The sequence below is a fragment of the Pseudophryne corroboree genome, chromosome 8 (genome assembly GCF_028390025.1).
Source record: "Pseudophryne corroboree isolate aPseCor3 chromosome 8, aPseCor3.hap2, whole genome shotgun sequence".
Taxonomy (NCBI): domain Eukaryota; kingdom Metazoa; phylum Chordata; class Amphibia; order Anura; family Myobatrachidae; genus Pseudophryne; species Pseudophryne corroboree.
Genome location: NC_086451.1, coordinates 456,215,374 through 456,233,083, shown reverse-complemented (window position 1 = coordinate 456,233,083; position 17,710 = coordinate 456,215,374). Strand labels below are relative to the sequence as shown.

The 17,710-nt window shown below is 46.4% G+C and overlaps 1 protein-coding gene and 1 non-coding gene across 2 annotated transcripts in view; both read right to left on the bottom strand.

Annotated features, from left to right (window-relative positions):
- EXO1 (exonuclease 1) overlaps positions 1 to 17,710 on the bottom strand; it is a 50,987-nt gene that overhangs the window by 17,701 nt on the left and 15,576 nt on the right. Inside the window, exons 2-11 of the mRNA XM_063938333.1 lie at positions 14,445 to 14,564; positions 14,118 to 14,241; positions 13,828 to 13,965; positions 10,292 to 10,504; positions 9,980 to 10,167; positions 8,013 to 8,109; positions 7,009 to 7,189; positions 6,427 to 6,658; positions 4,243 to 4,723; positions 3,044 to 3,145 (exon numbers count right to left, since the gene is read on the bottom strand). Of these exons, the coding sequence (XP_063794403.1) occupies positions 3,044 to 3,145; positions 4,243 to 4,723; positions 6,427 to 6,658; positions 7,009 to 7,189; positions 8,013 to 8,109; positions 9,980 to 10,167; positions 10,292 to 10,504; positions 13,828 to 13,965; positions 14,118 to 14,241; positions 14,445 to 14,564 (1,876 nt within the window). The remainder of the gene's footprint in view (positions 1 to 3,043; positions 3,146 to 4,242; positions 4,724 to 6,426; positions 6,659 to 7,008; positions 7,190 to 8,012; positions 8,110 to 9,979; positions 10,168 to 10,291; positions 10,505 to 13,827; positions 13,966 to 14,117; positions 14,242 to 14,444; positions 14,565 to 17,710) is intronic.
- LOC134953679 (U2 spliceosomal RNA) lies at positions 145 to 335 on the bottom strand. The gene has a single exon (XR_010185705.1). It is a non-coding gene; the product is annotated as a U2 spliceosomal RNA (small nuclear RNA).

Here is a 17,710-nt window from a genome sequence, read left to right as displayed (position 1 = left end):
CAGGATTTATCTCACCATTTTCATATTGTCTGTCAAAGACCAGACTCGCTGCACAGTATGAACTGATTAAGGAGCTTTGTCCAGCCATTTGGCAAATCATAAGTACATAGTGTACAAGAAATAGAAATAGTCTGTCCTTGTTTTGAAAGGTGCACCGGTCCCGGAGGTACTGCAATACCGAGTCAATGCGTGGAGTGGACGGAGCAATCTCTTCTTCCATTTTCCTGTTCTAAACATATATTTAATACATGGCCCCCACATAGGGAACGTATCAGATATTAAACTGATAAGAACAGATACTACACTTGATCCTAGCCAAAAGGTCAAGTAGTGATCTTTTTACCAAAACTAGCGGCTAAGTAGTAAACAGAGTACCAGACCCATTACATTGACATAGTGTAAGGAAAAATATACTCAAAGAATACCGGTATTTGTGGACCGGTCCTGGAACCCCCATCCCTGCAAGTGCAGGGAATATATATATATATACATATATAACTTCACACAGTTAGGGGCATACACTGAACTGGAGGGAGGCAGGTTCAGGGGAAATTTAAGGAAAATATTTCCTCACAGAAGGGGTAGTGAACAAGTGGAACAGCCTCCCATGAGAGGCGGCAGAGGCCAAGACTGTAGAGCAATTTAAACCTGCTTGGTATATTCATATACTTCTATGTAAACAAGCTCATGGCTTCAGTGATGTGAGGCAGCAATGCTAACCACTACTCCATCTGTATTATTCTGGATTGAGATGTGTCTGGCCCACAGAGGCATAAACTGATCCCTGGAACCTCCCGGCTGCTCTGCAACTGGTGTCCTGGAGCATGAGGTACCTGTGTCCGTGCTACCTTTAGGAAGTCTGGAGCCACATTGTGCAATTTAATGTATATGGGAATCAAACCTGTGTTTAGTCTATCTTACTAATACACAGCATTAGCCCACAAAGCTATTGGAGCTCCTGTGTAGTAAACTACTGAACTTGTCGTTCCTTTAGGAGATTTGCTGTTTACAACCATGGAATATACAATGCCACAATCATAGCACACAATAATGTCTCATAACTCTGTGCTGTGGTCCAGCTCTACAGACTGAGCTATAACGCTCCTTTTATAACATGATGTAAACAACTGTTGTCAATTTAGAATAGCACAACACTAGTTAAGAAAAAATCCCCGCCTGTGTAATAAACAGGGTGAGGTAAAAATAACTCTATTACAGTGAGATTACCGAAATATATGTACTAAAGGATCACTAAAGAGCACTAAAGAATCCCTTAGAATAAACGAGCTCCAGAGCATATGAAAGGGCTGTGTTATACTTGCTGTTTTTGCTGCTCTCTGCCTGTACTAACAGGGTGAGACGCTGTGTTATGTGCAGCGCAGTATCCCCCGCTGACCTGACGGATGGTCTCTTGCAGAGATAGAAGATGGCGCCTATAGCCGAGTCCTGCCCCCACAGAGTGAGGACGGCGGCGGTAAGACGCTGTTGGGCGGGAGAACGGGGCGCGAACACAACATCCTCCTGCGTCCCGCCGCGGTACAGCCTCCCCACCCCCGCAACTGAGCTCCGTAAAATCATTGAAATGACTACCGCTGCTGTCTGACAAGACGCGGCTTCCATGAAATGAGCGGCGGAAGCGGGACTGAACCGCTCCGTCCGCTCTGAGCAGGGAGGGGGGTCCGCATACACCAGCGCTGCACAATCATAAATACAATTATTATAAATACCATATATGCAATAACAGCCCAACGCTGCCCAGGCAGGTTGTGGCTGTCTTACCAGTACAGTGCCTCCTAGGAAATCCATCCTGCATCAAGTAAGCCCCAGTGACTAAGAGTATGGTGGCTTCTTAGAGGCTCTGGGGAGTGGGAGACACATAACTAACTAACCCCACTCCTAGTATACGTGTCTCCTGTAAACAGGGACTAAGCACACATAAGTAAAATCAAAATAAACAACAGAAACCTAACTAAAATCTACACTGAAGGAATCTGTGCCTGTACTCCTCAGGCACAAAACTAAAACTGAGGTAATCTGCTGAGCAGGAAGGAGATGGGAGGGGTTAGAGGGGGGAGGAGTTAGTTTTTATAGGTTCTGTGCCAAACTCCCAATCCCACACACTCTAACCCATTAGTAAGTGCGCAGCGTCCCCCAGATGGATGAAAGAGAAAGGAAAACCTTATATGAATCCCGTGCACACTAAATTTACAGAAAGATTACGATTTCATTAAATCTCCAATAATCTTCTTTGGTTCCGGAATTTTTCTTTGATCTCTTTAGAACTTTGTTACCCAATTTACTGTACATTCTGACCTGTGTGTGCTTTAGGAGGAACTGCATTATTGGCACTTCAACTCAAATATATATATATATATATATATATGCAGCAATAGGAATCATGCAGCGGCACTCAGAGACTAGATCCCAGTAGGTAACGTGAAAAAAAGGACTTTTAATCCATAACAGCAAATAAGGTGACCAACGTTTCGGGGCGCTTGACAAAGCGGCCCCAGCGCCCCGAAACGTTGGTCACCTTATTTGCTGTTATGGATTAAAAGTCCTTTTTTTCACGTTACCTACTGGGATCTAGTCTCTGAGTGCCGCTGCATGATTCCTATTGCTGCATATTTATTACTCCAGAGGGCACCAGTTATATATATATATATATATATATATATATATATATATATATATATATATATATATATATATAGGAAAGAGTCCAGCACTCTCATCATTGAAGTATCAACAGCAGGGTGCACTACACAGAAAAGCCACTTTTTCAGAGAGAAATTCCGGTAAATATTGTCCATAAAGTAGGCACTCTCCAGACTTAGGCAACAAGGGATTTTATTCGGTACTTACAACATAGAAGTGCAAGGCATAATCACTTGCGTGGCTCTAAGAGTTACTGAAATTGAAAACCACATCCTCATACTAGATATGTTATTGTTCTGTATGTAAAAAGGTTTGGGGTTGACAAGAGATCTTAGGTCTTGCTTTGCCTTGTAAGATGTAGGACACAGAATTCTTGTTGGATTACCTTGTGTTTTGGAGTGGGGTTCCTCTCGGGGAAAGCAGTCTGGTGGACAGGAGACACTTTCAAACTGAACGCACAAGACGACTCCTCAATGTTTTCAAGTTCCTTAGAAAAACAGAACAAAGTGATTGGTACTGCGCTAGGAAAAGCCCCTACATGTCTAGTCACTAACACCATTTACAGTTATGGCAGGTACTCAAAGCACTTAAAAAAGGATCAGACTGCAAATTTCTGCAGGATGTAGCACATCGTCAGGCTGCATGAAGTACTCGGGCATATGCCATGTCTGACAGAGATGTTAGAGGCTATTGTTTCTAATCAGCCTGTGTTTCTTCCAGGTATTGTAGAACCACAAATTCCAGCAGGCACTGTGAGACAACTTGGCGAACCTATTGCTGATTGACTAAGGGGTATATTCAATTGAAGTCGGATCCATTCAGACATTAATTTATCAGAATGGATCCGACCTGGGCTATTCAATGGACATCTCAATTCGACTTATAAAAAAGTCGAATTGAGATCCGGGAGGGGAGACGGGGGGAGAGCTGCAGGCAGACGGGGGAGAGCAGAGCTAAAGCATCGGCTATATAATAGCTGCTGTCCCCCGTATGCCCGCGGCTCTCCCCCCCCCTCAGTCCCTCCTCTATCACCCCCGTCACAGCAGCCGCCGCTCCCAGTCCCCCAGTCACAGCCGCTGCCTGTCCCCCAGTCACAGCCGCCGCCGTTCCCTGTCCCCCAGTCACAGCCGCCGCTGCTCCCCGTCCCCCAGTCACAGCCGCCGCTGCTCCCCCTCTCTCACAGCAGCGTCCAACCGGCTCCAGCAAGCGAGGTCTCGCTTGCTGGAGCCGGATGGACGCTGCTGTGAGCGGCAGCTGCGACATCCTCCAGCGCTGCTCATCCGGTCCCCGCCTCGGCTCTCCCCATCTCACTCGATTTTTTTTAAAGATTACCGAAAGTTTTCGACACAAGCACATGGATCGGCAGCTATTCCGCTATTCAGCTATTCCGCCAATCCTTGTCGAAAAATTTTGGGTTATATTGAATAGGTCGAATCACGATTCGACCTTAAAAAGTTGATAACTGCCATCTTTTCGACAGACGGCAGCTTTCGACTTCAATTGAATATACCCCTAAATCTGTAACCGGTCAGATGTTGTGTAAAAGCATTGAGATTTTAAGAACGGACAACAGTTGATTCTTACTTCTGAGCTGGAGTCTTCAATATCCAAAGCAGATAATGTATTAGTCGTTGCGGAGGAAACGAAGGGAAGGTCACAATGGAAAGAGGCATGATTTGTTTGGTCGCAGTTTGCACTACTTGGATTTGTCACATCGGTCTTTGTATCCCCAGTGCTGGACTCTAGAACGGGCTTACTGCGTTGAAACCTTTGGAGAGAGAGCACAGAAGGAGAGAGGCTCTGGGGTGTTTTGCTGCCTTTGGCCAAACTTCCCGACCAACTGAAACAGTTTCTTTGTTTTCTGATTGGAGAGTTAGATAAAGTCTTCACATCGCAGTCTCCTGTGTCAGGAGGCAGAGTCCGCTCTTCCTTACATTCCTCCTCGTTGTCTTCAGTTGTTTCCACTTTCGGATTTATTCGGCAGGGCTCACCACAGCCATCTGTCACCGCCAGCACAGGGTCCACAGAGGAGGAGCCGACAAGCTCCGAAGGCTGGCAAAAAAACCTAAAACATATTACACCGTTACATACAACGAACATTTGAGTAGCTCAGTCCTGGCCAACCTGCGACTCTCCAGCTGTTATGAAACTACAAGTCCCAGCATGCCTTGCAAAGTTTTGCTGAGGCAGGGCATGCTTGGGGGGGGGGGGGGGTAATTTCATAACACTTGCAGAGCCACAGGTTGGGCAGGCCTGGAGTAGCTCATGTTGTATAAAGTAGTAATAGCTAAGCTGAAGTAGAAGAAACTGGAAGTGCGAGATAGCAAAGGGCGGTGTGGGCCACGGTGAGCACCTTATGAAGGGTGCTCGGAGCCTTTTACTTCTAGAATATGAATTCTGACAAGTTAAACCACAGCGCAATATGGGTAAAAACAGATAGAAGAAACAGGGGGGGGGGGGGGGGGGGGGGGGGTGAGAGAGAGAGAGAGAGAGAGAGAGAGAGAGAGAGAGAGAGAGAGAGAGAGAGAGAGAGAGAGAGAGAGAGAGAGAGAGAGAAGCATCTATACTGGAACCATTGGCCATAAAATGTCTCACCTAAACTCACTCATCTCCTGATATACTCTGTGCTGCTGGTGACCCTGCTCCTTCCACTATATAACTCTGTCTAACACTTCCTGCTGTCTTCATTCCCCTTCTCACATCAACCAACATATCGCTCATATCCTGATATAATCTGTGCTGCTGTGGACCCTGCTCCTTCCACTGCCCGTCACATGCAGTCCTGTCCTCAATAACACATTATTAATTTCCTGATATACAGATGTTTCCACCCTCAACCAATCAGATTCAGTCTATCATTTTCTAGGATGCAACAGAGTAATGATATACAGAATCTGATTGGATCCTATGGGAAACATCTCTTCATTTTTAGAAGCTTTAGTTAATTTACCGCTTAGTCCAGAGGTTCCCAAACGCGGTCCTCGAGCCACCCCAACAGTCCAGGTTTTAGGTTTATCCATAGGTGACTTAATTAGCACCCCCAGTCTATTTGATGTAACCATCTGTGCTGAGCCATGGATATACCTAAAACCTGGACCGTTGGGGTGCCTTGAGGACCGCGTTTTGGAACCTCTGCCTTAGTCTTTGGCTTCCTGATGATTCCATTCGCCCTCTTCACACAATGTCACTGCCCTATGCCCACGAACACATCACTCATCTCCTGATATACTCTGTGCTACTGGGGACCCTGCTGCTTCCGCTATATAACTCTCAGTCTGTGGCTTCCTACTTCCTCTCTTCACATCATGTCCGTCACCATGATAACATGAGTAGACAGGTTACTTTCTCTAACAAATAAGTGCACGCCTGTCCTGACTGCAGACCTGTCACCAATGCCCAGATGGCATTCATTTTGGGGGTGGGGGTGAACATATTCATGACAATGTATGAACCAGTACATCATTATGCCACTAGCTGCTGACTGATTCCATGCAGTCTCACAAATATAGACCATGCCCAAACTGTCTCCAAAGGCTGTATGCTGTGACGATGACTGTCTGTTGGTTCAAACCACATACACATCAAAACTATGGACACCCCAGGAAAGAAGAATGAGTACAATAAGAATCCCAGTCCATAGCGAAACACACTATAACCTAGAATTAGGGCTTTGTTATCCACCATGCTACTCAGGTCTACACCCAGTAACTGGACTCGGAGAACAAAGACTGAGCCAACGACTCCCTGCTCTCTACGCAACCAACACACCTGCTGCGAGTCCCGGGGACAGAGACCGACTTGCACTGTTTGTTTCTCCTTTGCAAGAAAGTCAGAACAGTTCCGCCCGCTTTGGGCTGTAACGCCGCGCTATTAGCACGGCCGTCTAGCGGCTTCAAGACACTTGGACTAGAAATCTTCAGCGGTTTGTCACATTCTTTTCGCTGCTTCTTGTTCTGGAGAAATGTGTACTGGCTGAAGAGATCAGATTCAGAAACCCCATCTGGAGGAAGACAAATAATTTATTATTTTTTATCCACACAGCGCCGCCCCTAAAGTAGGCCACGGGCACAGGAATTCCTCACACAGCACATTAAAATTGGAATTTAGTAAAGATGGCCACAGTTATATCAAATTAATCCTAAAACACCACCATCAACAGCTGGTAAGACTGATGGAATTTCTCGTAGCGGAAGTGTCGCACTCCCTCCAAGAACGCTAGCTAATGGTTACTGGCTCTCTCTAAATCTTTGGATGTAAATATACAGAAACAGCCGATTTCAGTTCAAAATGACATTAAAATAAATAAATCTACATTATCCCCTGATAGAGATAAATAAAACCTGCACTCACCTTCATGTCGCCTTTTGGCAGGGTGCTGATTACTTGGCAGTATTAACCCCCGACGGTTGGCCTTCTCTGTTTTCGGTTTCCCCTCAGGTGTGACAATTGCACAAGCTGTGTATTTACCCCGCCAGATGCTGCCCGAGTCTGAGATCTTCTTGTTCCAGCTGTGACTCTTCAGCTTAGAGGACTACACAGCAAAAGTGACGAAGAACTAGTGTGAATATACAAACAGCAACCGCAATACAAACCACAGAGTGCTCAACTGTCCAGTGAGGAAGGCAGTTGTGCATAGGAAGAAAAGCTTTCCATAAAAAGCCATCATCTCAGGTATGTATAGTTCTGATAAGGCTTCTATTTAAATATCTAGTATATTTGAATGTTACTTATTCAGTTCTCATACAAACAATAGAATAGTTGCTAGTCTTAGGGGTATATTCAATTGAAGTCGAAAGCTGCCGCCTGTCGAAAAGACGGCAGTCTTGGACTTTTTATTTTTTTTAATTTTTTTAGGTTGGAAGGGGTTCCGACCTATTCAATCTAACCCTAAATTATTCGACAAGTCGAGGAATTCGACTTGTCGAAAAGCACGTGGATCGGCGAAATAGCTGCCGATCCACGTGCTTGTGTCGAAGACGACCATCTCAATTCGACTTTATAAAAAGTCGAATAGAGATGCGGGTGCAGAGACGGAGATTGGGGGGGAGCAGCGTAGCCGGAGGTGTCACAACCGCCGCTCACGGCAACGTCCACCCGGCTCCAGCAAGCAAAGTCTCGCTTGCTTCAGCCAGGTGGATGCTGCCGTGAGCAGTGGCTGTGACACCTCCTCCAGCTACGCTGCTGTAGCAGCTGCTCTCCCCCTTCTCCTCTCCCGCATCTCAATTCGACTTTAAAAGTCGAACTGAGATGGCATTGAATATCCCAAGTCAGAAACATTTGGACAACTGAATGCCGAAATGGATCAGACTTCAATGGAATATACCCCTTAGTAACCAACATTCATAAAATCTTACCTGTGCAACATCAGGATTGTAGTCATCTATTTGTTTCATTGTGTTGACATCCTTGTTTCCGAGAGCGATTTGATAAGCAGCTGAATCTCCAATGTTACTGCTGTAGGTTACGGAAAACAGGAACAAACAGACCCGTCCTAGACTGCAGAATACATACAACAGACCTGAACTATCACATCTGCAAGTGGAAGGGATAAGAGGCGATCACAGCGTCAGCGATTGTGAGTGATAGGAGACGCTCACAGCATCAGTAATTGGTAGGGATAAAGCACTTCAACAGTAATGAGTGTAATGGATAAGACGCGCTCAGTGTCAGCGAGTGGAAGATAAAGACCATGTGCACAGTTATGTAAAACGTTACCAGTCCGTCAAAATGATGGATCATCTAACAGTAATGTCAGCGCCGGCAGCTGTGCGCGAGCAGAGCAACACTTGAATTGCTCAATTGGGCGCCATCTAGTGGCCGCCAGCATGCAAAACAATTGAAACCCCCCACCCCCCCCCCAATAGAGGTGAGGAGCGGCGTTAGCCTATTATATAGGATTTGTCTCTCCTGTGACTGATGAACAGAGGAGAGATGGATACTCCCAGCGATATTGGTCTCTGTAGTGAGCCTGTTGCACATGGACATTATACTAGAGTGGGAGACGGGAATGACAGGAGGGCAATTAAACCGGTTTTACATCTCAAACTTCATTTCCTTTTTCCTCCTTTAAAAATGAAAGAAGAGTGAAAAGTCCAATGACGCGTGTGTAAGATAACCGTGTGCGAAAAGTCCCCATACCCCAGCTTATGGTTTGCATCTGGCAATAAAAATACATGCACTTGTTGCCACCTTTTTTGTACACTAAGTTGTGCGCATTTTCCAAAAAACCTTATTAATGGTGGCCACAAATAAGCATTACACAAGACAGGAGAAGCAACATGCCATTCAGAAATACTTGCACCCGTTGCTTGCAGCCATTGTGCAGAATGACACGTATATAAAAAACAAAAAACAAAAAAAACCATACTGAACCAACCAGCCAACTGCGACAGAGACAAGTTTAGTACCTGTGCACCCTACACAATGTATGGAGGGGATCTCGGGATTCAGACCGCTTGTCAGACAGTTTCAGGCTATAAAAAGCAATGTTTTAACTGGCTGTTTAAGTCAGATGGCTGAAAGGATTACCATGTAGTGTAAACCAACTTAAAAGTGAAGTTTCGAATAACGGCTGAAAATAGTACGTTTCTCAATATTGTCACTAGTACCTAATAGAATCGGTAAGCTGCACTCATGAATAATGGCTGTCCTCAAAATAGCTGCTGACACTACGAACGTGTGTAGGTGGCAGGTGATCTAACAACACCTCGGACAAAACAAAACATTTGTTCTCAATATTTAGGGGTATATTTACTAAAGCTTCTTTAACAAACAAACAAACAAACAAACGGTGGCATTGCCCATTAGCAACCAGATTCTAACTATCTCTATTGCATACTAGAAAATGGGGGACGGAATCTCACTGGTTGCTAGAAGCAACACCTCCACTTGTCTGATTTAGTAAATGTACAACTTAAGGTGTGTACACATGCGATTTCCCTTGAACTCCCCCAGAGCCCAGATAATACAGATTTTGACTATCTGTGCTTGAGATTTTGTCTACGTACGATTTTGACTAAGTGCCAATTTTGACTATACTTTGTACTAGATCGTACACTAGATAGTCAAGATTGACTTGCCTGCACAGTCTATCTAGCCTTGCGATACCGACCCCACGGGAGCGCGCATCAGGATCAAAACGGGATCGCAAGTGGCATAACACCTTGAGATGTGCACTAACTTTTCTTACGATTTTGACTATATAGTCAAAATTGAAAAAAATCTCACCGTGTATACACACCTTTAGATACTAAATGGACAGCTAGGTATTATTTGCTAATTTATCTCCATTCTACAAAACACTGCGATGCACAAAGGATACGGCCCAGCGTAACTTAATTCTTCTGGGTCAATACCATCTTCATATGGATTTAGAGGAACTAGTTTTCGTTTTACAGGATCAAAGACCAACTGATACAGAAATGTATTATTTGCACGTGTAAAACCCTCTATGTATCCGTCGGGAACCGTTATATTGGCTTTCAGATACTGCCCAATCTTCTTAATAACCTGAAAGTAAATAGAAATCTGAACAGAATGTCGAAGATGGAACAACGACTGCTCAGCTCTTGCTCAGATGATGAAACGTCTGCCAGTAAATGGAGATAGCTGGCAGCTGAGAGAGATAACTTACCTGTATTATATCCGGGTTATTCGCAATTTTCAGAAGTTTACTTGCTTTGGCTAAACCAATTCCGTGGATGGAAGGAAGGTAGTCACAGCCGGACAGTATGCACATGTAGCGGAATTTCTCCTCCGTGAATACGTCTCCGAGTTGTTTGCACATCCCGAAGCGCGCCTGATCAATCTCTAAACCATTTCCAAGTTTGTCCATTTTTAAAATGACCTTTAGAAAGAATAAAATCTTATCTGATTCATCAGCGAAAACCAACCAATTTTACAAATACAATGTGAGCTCCAGTAGTACTGTAGTGAAAGAACTCTGCACGGATATATTTTCCTCTTCTATTATGATTGATAATTACCTTTTTCTTTATTATTACACCAAGGATGAAATTTACAGTTGTTTTCCTTCAAGTATACAATAATATTGTGGAATTTTTTTTTTATTTTTTTTTACAGGAAATGCCGTAAGGCAGTGGTTCCCAAACTTTTTTGAATCATGATGCCCTAGAGCAGCGGTGGCCAACCCGTGGCTCTTTCTTTATTCAAATGTGGCTCCCGACACTCGAGGTCCACAACAGTTCCGGGAACCGCTGCACTCCAGCCAGAGACACAGCAGCACTATGGGTACTGACAACTGAGGGAACCAGATACTAGAAGTGAGACACCCACCGGCAAACAGAGGACAAATAAGGTGCTGCTGCAATGGCAATAGTTGGGGGGATGTAGTGACACATGAGAGTGGGCTGGAGTGACACAGGAGGGTCCTGGCAGGAGTGACACATGGGGGAGCTGGCTGGAGATCCACAGGAGGATGCTGGCAGGAGTGCCACATGGGGGAGCTGGCTGAAGTGACACAGGAGGGTGCTGGCAGGAGTGCCACATGGGGGAGCTGGCTGAAGTGACACAGGAGGGTGCTGGCAGGAGTGACACATGGGTGAGCTGACTGGAGTGACATAGGAGGATCCTGGCAAGAGTGACACATGGGGGAACTGGCTGGAGTGACACATGGGGGAACTGGCTGGAGTGACACAGGAGGGTCCTGGAAGGAGTGACACAGGAGGGTCCTGGAAGGAGTGACACATGGAGGAGCTGACTGGAGTGACATAGGAGGATCCTGGCAGGAGTGACACATGGGGGAGCTGGCTGAAGTGACACAGGACGGTGCTGGCTGTAGTGACACATGGGTGGAGCTGGCTGGAGTGACACAGAAGGATTCTGGCTGGAGTGACACATGGTGGAGCTGAAGTGTATAATGTGAATCTTTTTCAATATATTTTATGTGGATCTGGTTTTTAAATGTATTTTATGTGGATCTAGCTTTATCAATGTATTTTTTCCCCCAGGGGTGTGGCCTAGCAGGCACAAGGCCACACCCCATTTTTGTACACGCAAGTTTGGTTTGTTGTCGGCTCTTAGATGTACCTAACAAGATTTTTCGGCTCTTTGTCTCTGACTGGTTGGCCACCCCTGCCCTAGAGTATCAGCATTTTTTTCCCGGCACCCCTAGGCCAATAATTTCTTATTTAGAAATTTAGAAAAATATTAAATTAAGTAGATTGTGTTTATATGTCATCCTTAGGCTCAATTTTGTGGTAAGGGACAAGATGCGCTTCTGTTTGTCCCCATATTTTATGACTGACAGCCACCAGCACTAGTTTTGCCTTTTATATTGACCATAAATAATTTGAATTGGTCCTGGACCACCAATCCAAGGCACGCCTACAAGTGTCCCGAGGCACCACAGGGAGCCACGGCACACAGTTTGGGAACCACTGTTGTAAGGTCGTAAGCATACGTTTCACCCTTGTACATTGCAGAGCTGAGCATAAGTTAGACGCAATCACTTAAGGATAACACACATGAAAATAAATGTGTTTAGGCACCTGTATTGTGCGGTATAAGCATCTACATGACTTGTATCCGTACATTTGGAATCACAGCCATCATAAATTGGGGAAAATTGTGCCGCCCATTTACCTGGTACAAAATTTCCATCTGAAAAACATACAGATGTAGGCGCTGACATCCTTTACGTCAGGGGTGGGCAGACTTTTGGAGTCTGCGATCTACTTTGAAAGCTAAAAAGCTTTTGTGATCTACCTAGGAGGAATAACAGTGCGCGCCGCAGGCGCGTGTGCAAAAATAGGGGCGTGGCATAACAAAAAAGTGGGCGTTGTATAGCAAAAAGTGGGCGTGGTATAACAAAAAGGGACGTAGCCTTGCTGCACAGAGTATAATGACTGCCTCACACGAAACAACACATTGGCCCCCACAGGTAAAAACCTCAAACACACATGCCCCCACAGTGCCATGTGCCCACAGTGCCAGATACACATATGCCCCCACAGTGCCAGATATGCCCCCACACTGCCAGATACAGATATGCCCCACAGTGCCATGTGCCCACAGTGCCAGATACACATATGCCCCCACAGTGCCAGATATGCCCCCACACTGCCAGATACAGATATGCCCCACAGTGCCGTGTGCCCACAGTGCCAGATATGACCCCACAGTGCCACCTACATGACCCCACAGTGCCACCTACATGACCCCACATTGCCACCTACATGACCCCACATTGCCACCTACATGACCCCACAGTGCCATACAGCTATGACCCCACAGTGCCATACAGCTATGACCCCACAGTGCCATACAGCTATGACCCCACAGTGCCATACAGCTATGACCCCACAGTGCCATACAGCTATGACCCCACAGTGCCACATACAGCTATGACCCCACAGTGCCAGACTACAGCTATATATAGATATGCCCCACATTGCCAGATATGCCCCCACTGAGCCATGTACCCACAATGCCAGATATGCCCCCATAGTAGAGCTCACAGGAGTGGAGAGCGCAGGGTGCGCTTCTCCTGTCTGCCGCCCTGCTTCTCAGTGTGATCTCAGCACGTATAGCTCAAATCTGGCGCCGGTCCGCGAGCTCTCATTGGCTAACGAACCGGTGCCTGATTTGAGCTATACACTCCCGTCGTCACTGCCACAGACCAGACTGAGGGCGGCAGGCAGGAGAGGCGCGGCTTCGGGTGGCTGGACGACGGATCGCGATCGACTGGTCGCATGTCCGCGATCGACTGTTTGGCCACCCCTGCTTTACGTGATGCATACACATGGGCATATGCTGGTGCAATCGCACCATTTCCTATGCATAAGTATGTGCGTGGCCGATCGCTGGCACACTAGTTGCGAACGCATCGCGGCAAAGACGAGAGCGGTTACACCTTTGCACAACTCTCTGAAATTTGCTGTTGTGACAACACAGTTACAGCCCACTAATGCCCGCTCCTCCGCAGGCAGAGATGTGCCTGAGATACGTATGCTCAGTGCCGACTGTAGATTTGTATGCGAGATTCCGGAGCAAATGGACTCGAGTCCAACGCTTGGCAAGCCTTTCTATATTCTTTTAGGAACAACACTTTCTAAATTTAATGAAGGCCTGCTCATATGTAAACAGAAGAGGCCAACACTATAGTAAAAGGAGAAAGAAAAGTGAAAGATTGCAAGGTGCAGAGTATACCTTTCTACATCCAAAAGTGAGAAGGTCGGAGTCTTCTGTAATAATTGCCTGTGCAAAACCATTTTTATTCAAGTACGCCAGCTGGGAATCCGCTTCATATGGAGCAACAATGCAATCCACGCCTTCAGAGCGAGCAGCCTGCGATAAAGCATACACAGGCATGTCACAATGGGTCATTCCTCAAACAGAATATTTCAAAATGAACAAGCTTCGTTTTTGTCTAACTGAAGCTAAATGCAGGCAGCGCTGCAACAAGTACTACTTTGTGCCGTTACCAGGTAGGAACTCACTTTAATGACTTCGTGAGCCATTTCAGAGGTGATGTTAATAGAGCGTGAAAAGCAATCTCTGGCCTCGGATAGTTTGCCTTCTCTCAGCAGCTGTTTCCCCTTTTGCAAATTCGCCTGCCGCTTCCTGCAAGACAGATGCGGACACATTCATTTGCCGGGTCATTAGCTCAGAATACTTTTAAGATAAAATACATTATAGTAAAATAAGCAAAATGGCAGAGCATCTGTAAGCGAAGCACCACTTCCGCAACCTTCCTATGAAGGTGGGTTCATGTAGCGATGTGTTTGTACGTGTAACACCAAGGGCCTGATGTTATAATCACTTACTCTCGCCTGGTTCTTTCAACGTCTTTCTTTGAAGGTAAAGTGCATCCATCGAACACCAGAATGGGCCTGACGCCATGTGACACGAGCATATGCACAAGCTTCATGCAGTAGCTAACGTACCTGCAACAGAGAAACAATATTAAGTATAAGAGATAACCTCCAGCAGGCTTGTACTATATACAACCTTATAAGAAAAGCAGGTGAAGAAGTTGCCCATAACAACCAGATTCTATGGGGCATATTCAACTCTGGGCTCGATTTTGAAAACCCCGCTGGTGACGGGTTTTTCCTATTCAATTGAAGGTGAGAAAATTAACCACGGTGATGCGTCATTTTTCTCAAAGCCCCAGAGCATGTCAGATTTTTCCCAAAGTTGTTATTTTTAGAAACAATCATTAGGACTTGCTCTGGAACCCCTGCTGCACTCCCCTCCCCCTAACAATGACTAATTAAGCAATTGGAACTTTGCAATTAGCTTAATTAGTCCTTACTCACCTTCTGAAGTGGTGTCTACTGGATCCCAATGGTAGTCTTCTGCAGCAGCAATGTAAGTATGTGAGAGAGCCCTGTGACCCCAACACCCCGATGTGCCCTGAGGCAGCAGGAAGAATTACATCTCCCAGGAGCCAGATCCTTGCAAAAATAAGAATTTACTTACCGATAATTCTATTTCTCGTAGTCCGAAGTGGATGCTGGGACTCCGTCAGGACCATGGGGAATAGCGGCTCCGCAGGAGACTGGGCACAAAAGTAAAAGCTTTAGGACTAGGTGGTGTGCACTGGCTCCTCCCCCTATGACCCTCCTCCAAGCCTCAGTTAGGATACTGTGCCCGGACGAGCGTACACAATAAGGAAGGATTTTTGAATCCCGGGTAAGACTCATACCAGCCACACCAATCACACTGTACAACCTGTGATCTGAACCCAGTTAAGAGCATGATAACAGAGGAGCCTCTGAAAGGATGGCTCACAACAATAATAACCCGATTTTTGTAACAATAACTATGTACAAGTATTGCAGACAATCCGCACTTGGGATGGGCGCCCAGCATCCACTACGGACTACGAGAAATAGAATTATCGGTAAGTAAATTCTTATTTTCTCTGACGTCCTTGTGGATGCTGGGACTCCGTCAGGACCATGGGGATTATACCAAAGCTCCCAAATGGGCGGGAGAGTGCGGATGACTCTGCAGCACCGAATGAGAGAACTCCAGGTCCTCTTTAGCCAGGGTATCAAATTTGTAGAATTTTACAAACGTGTTTTCCTCTGACCACGTAGCTGCTCGGCAAAGTTGTAAAGCCGAGACCCCTCGGGCAGCCGCCCAAGATGAGCCCACCTTCCTTGTGGAATGGGCATTTACAGATTTTGGCTGTGGCAAGCCTGCCACAGAATGTGCAAGCTGAATTGTACTACAAATCCAACGAGCAATAGTCTGCTTAGAAGCAGGAGCACCCAGCTTGTTGGGTGCATACAATATAAACAGCGAGTCAGATTTCCTGACTCCAGCCGTCCTGGAAACATATTTTCAGGGCCCTGACTACATCCAGTAACTTGGAATCCTCCAAGTCCCCAGTAGCCGCAGACACCACAATAGGTTGGTTTAGGTGAAACGCTGAAACCACCTTAGGGAGAAATTGAGGGCGAGTCCTCAATTCCGCCCTATCCGAATGAAATATCAGGTAAGGGCTTTTATAGGATAAAGCCGCCAATTCTGATACGCGCCTGGCTGAAGCCAGGGCCAATAGCATTACCACTTTCCATGTGAGATTTTAATTCCACTGTGGCAAGTGGTTCGAACCAATGTGATTTTAGGAATCCCAAAACCACATTGAGATCCCAGGGTGCCACTGGAGGCACAAAGGGAGGCTGTATATGCAGTACCCCCTTTACAAAAGTCTGGACTTCAGGAACTGAAGCCAATTCTTTCTGGAAGAAAATCGACAAGGCCGAAATTTGAACCTTAATGGAACCTAATTTTAGGCCCATGGACAGTCCTGTTTGCAGGAAATGCAGAAAACGACCTAGTTGAAATTCCTCTGTCGGGGCCTTCCTGGCCTCGCACCACGCAACATATTTCCTCCAAATACGGTGATAATGTTGTGCAGTTACGTCCTTCCTGGCTTTGATCAGGGTAGGGATGACTTCATCTGGAATGCCATTTTCCTTCAGGATCCGGCGTTCAACCGCCATGCCGTCAAACGCAGCCACGGTAAGTCTTGGAACAGACAGGGTCCTTGCTGAAGCAGGTCCCTTCTTAGAGGTAGAGGCCACGGATCCTCCGTGAGCATCTCTTGAAGTTCCGGGTACCAAGTCCTTCTTGGCCAATCCGGAGCCACGAGTATAGTTCTTACTCCTCTCCGTTTTATAATCCTCAGTACCTTTGGTATGAGAGGCAGAGGAGGGAACACATACACTGACTGGTACACCCAAGGTGTTACCAGAGCGTCCACCGCTATTGCCTGAGGGTCTCTTGACCTGGCGCAATACCTGTCCAGTTTTTTTGTTGAGGCGGGACGCCATCATGTCCACCTTTGGTTTTTCCCAACGGTTTACAATCACTTGGAACACTTCTGGATGAAGTCCCCACTCTCCCGGGTGGAGATCGTGTCTGCTGAGAAAATCTGCTTCCCAGTTGTCCACTCCGGGAATGAACACTGCTGACAGTGCTATCACATGATTTTCCGCCCAGCGAAGAATCCTTGCAGCTTCTGCCATCGCTCTCCTGCTTCTTGTGCCGCCCTGTCTGTTTACGTGGGCGACTGCCGTGATGTTGTCCGACTGGATCAACACCGGCTGACCCTGAAGCAGAGGCCTTGCTTGACTTAGGGCATTGTAAATGGCCCTTAGTTCCAGGATATTTATGTGAAATGACGTTTCCATGCTTGACCACAAGCCCTGGAAATTTCTTCCCTGTGTGACTGCTCCCCAGCCTCTCAGGCTGGCATCCGTGGTCACCAGGACCCAGTCCTGAATGCCGAATCTGCGGCCCTCTAGAAGATGAGCACTCTGCAACCACCACAGGAGAGACACCCTTGTCCTCGGAGACAGGGTTATCCGCTGATGCATCTGAAGATGCGATCCGGACCATTTGTCCAGCAGATCCCACTGAAAGGTTCTTGCGTGGAATCTGCCGAATGGAATCGCTTCGTAAGAAGCCACCATTTTTCCCAGGACCCTTGTGCACTGATGCACTGACACCCGGCCTGGTTTTAGGAGGTTCCTGAATAGCTCGGATAACTCCCTGGCTTTCTCCTCCGGGAGAA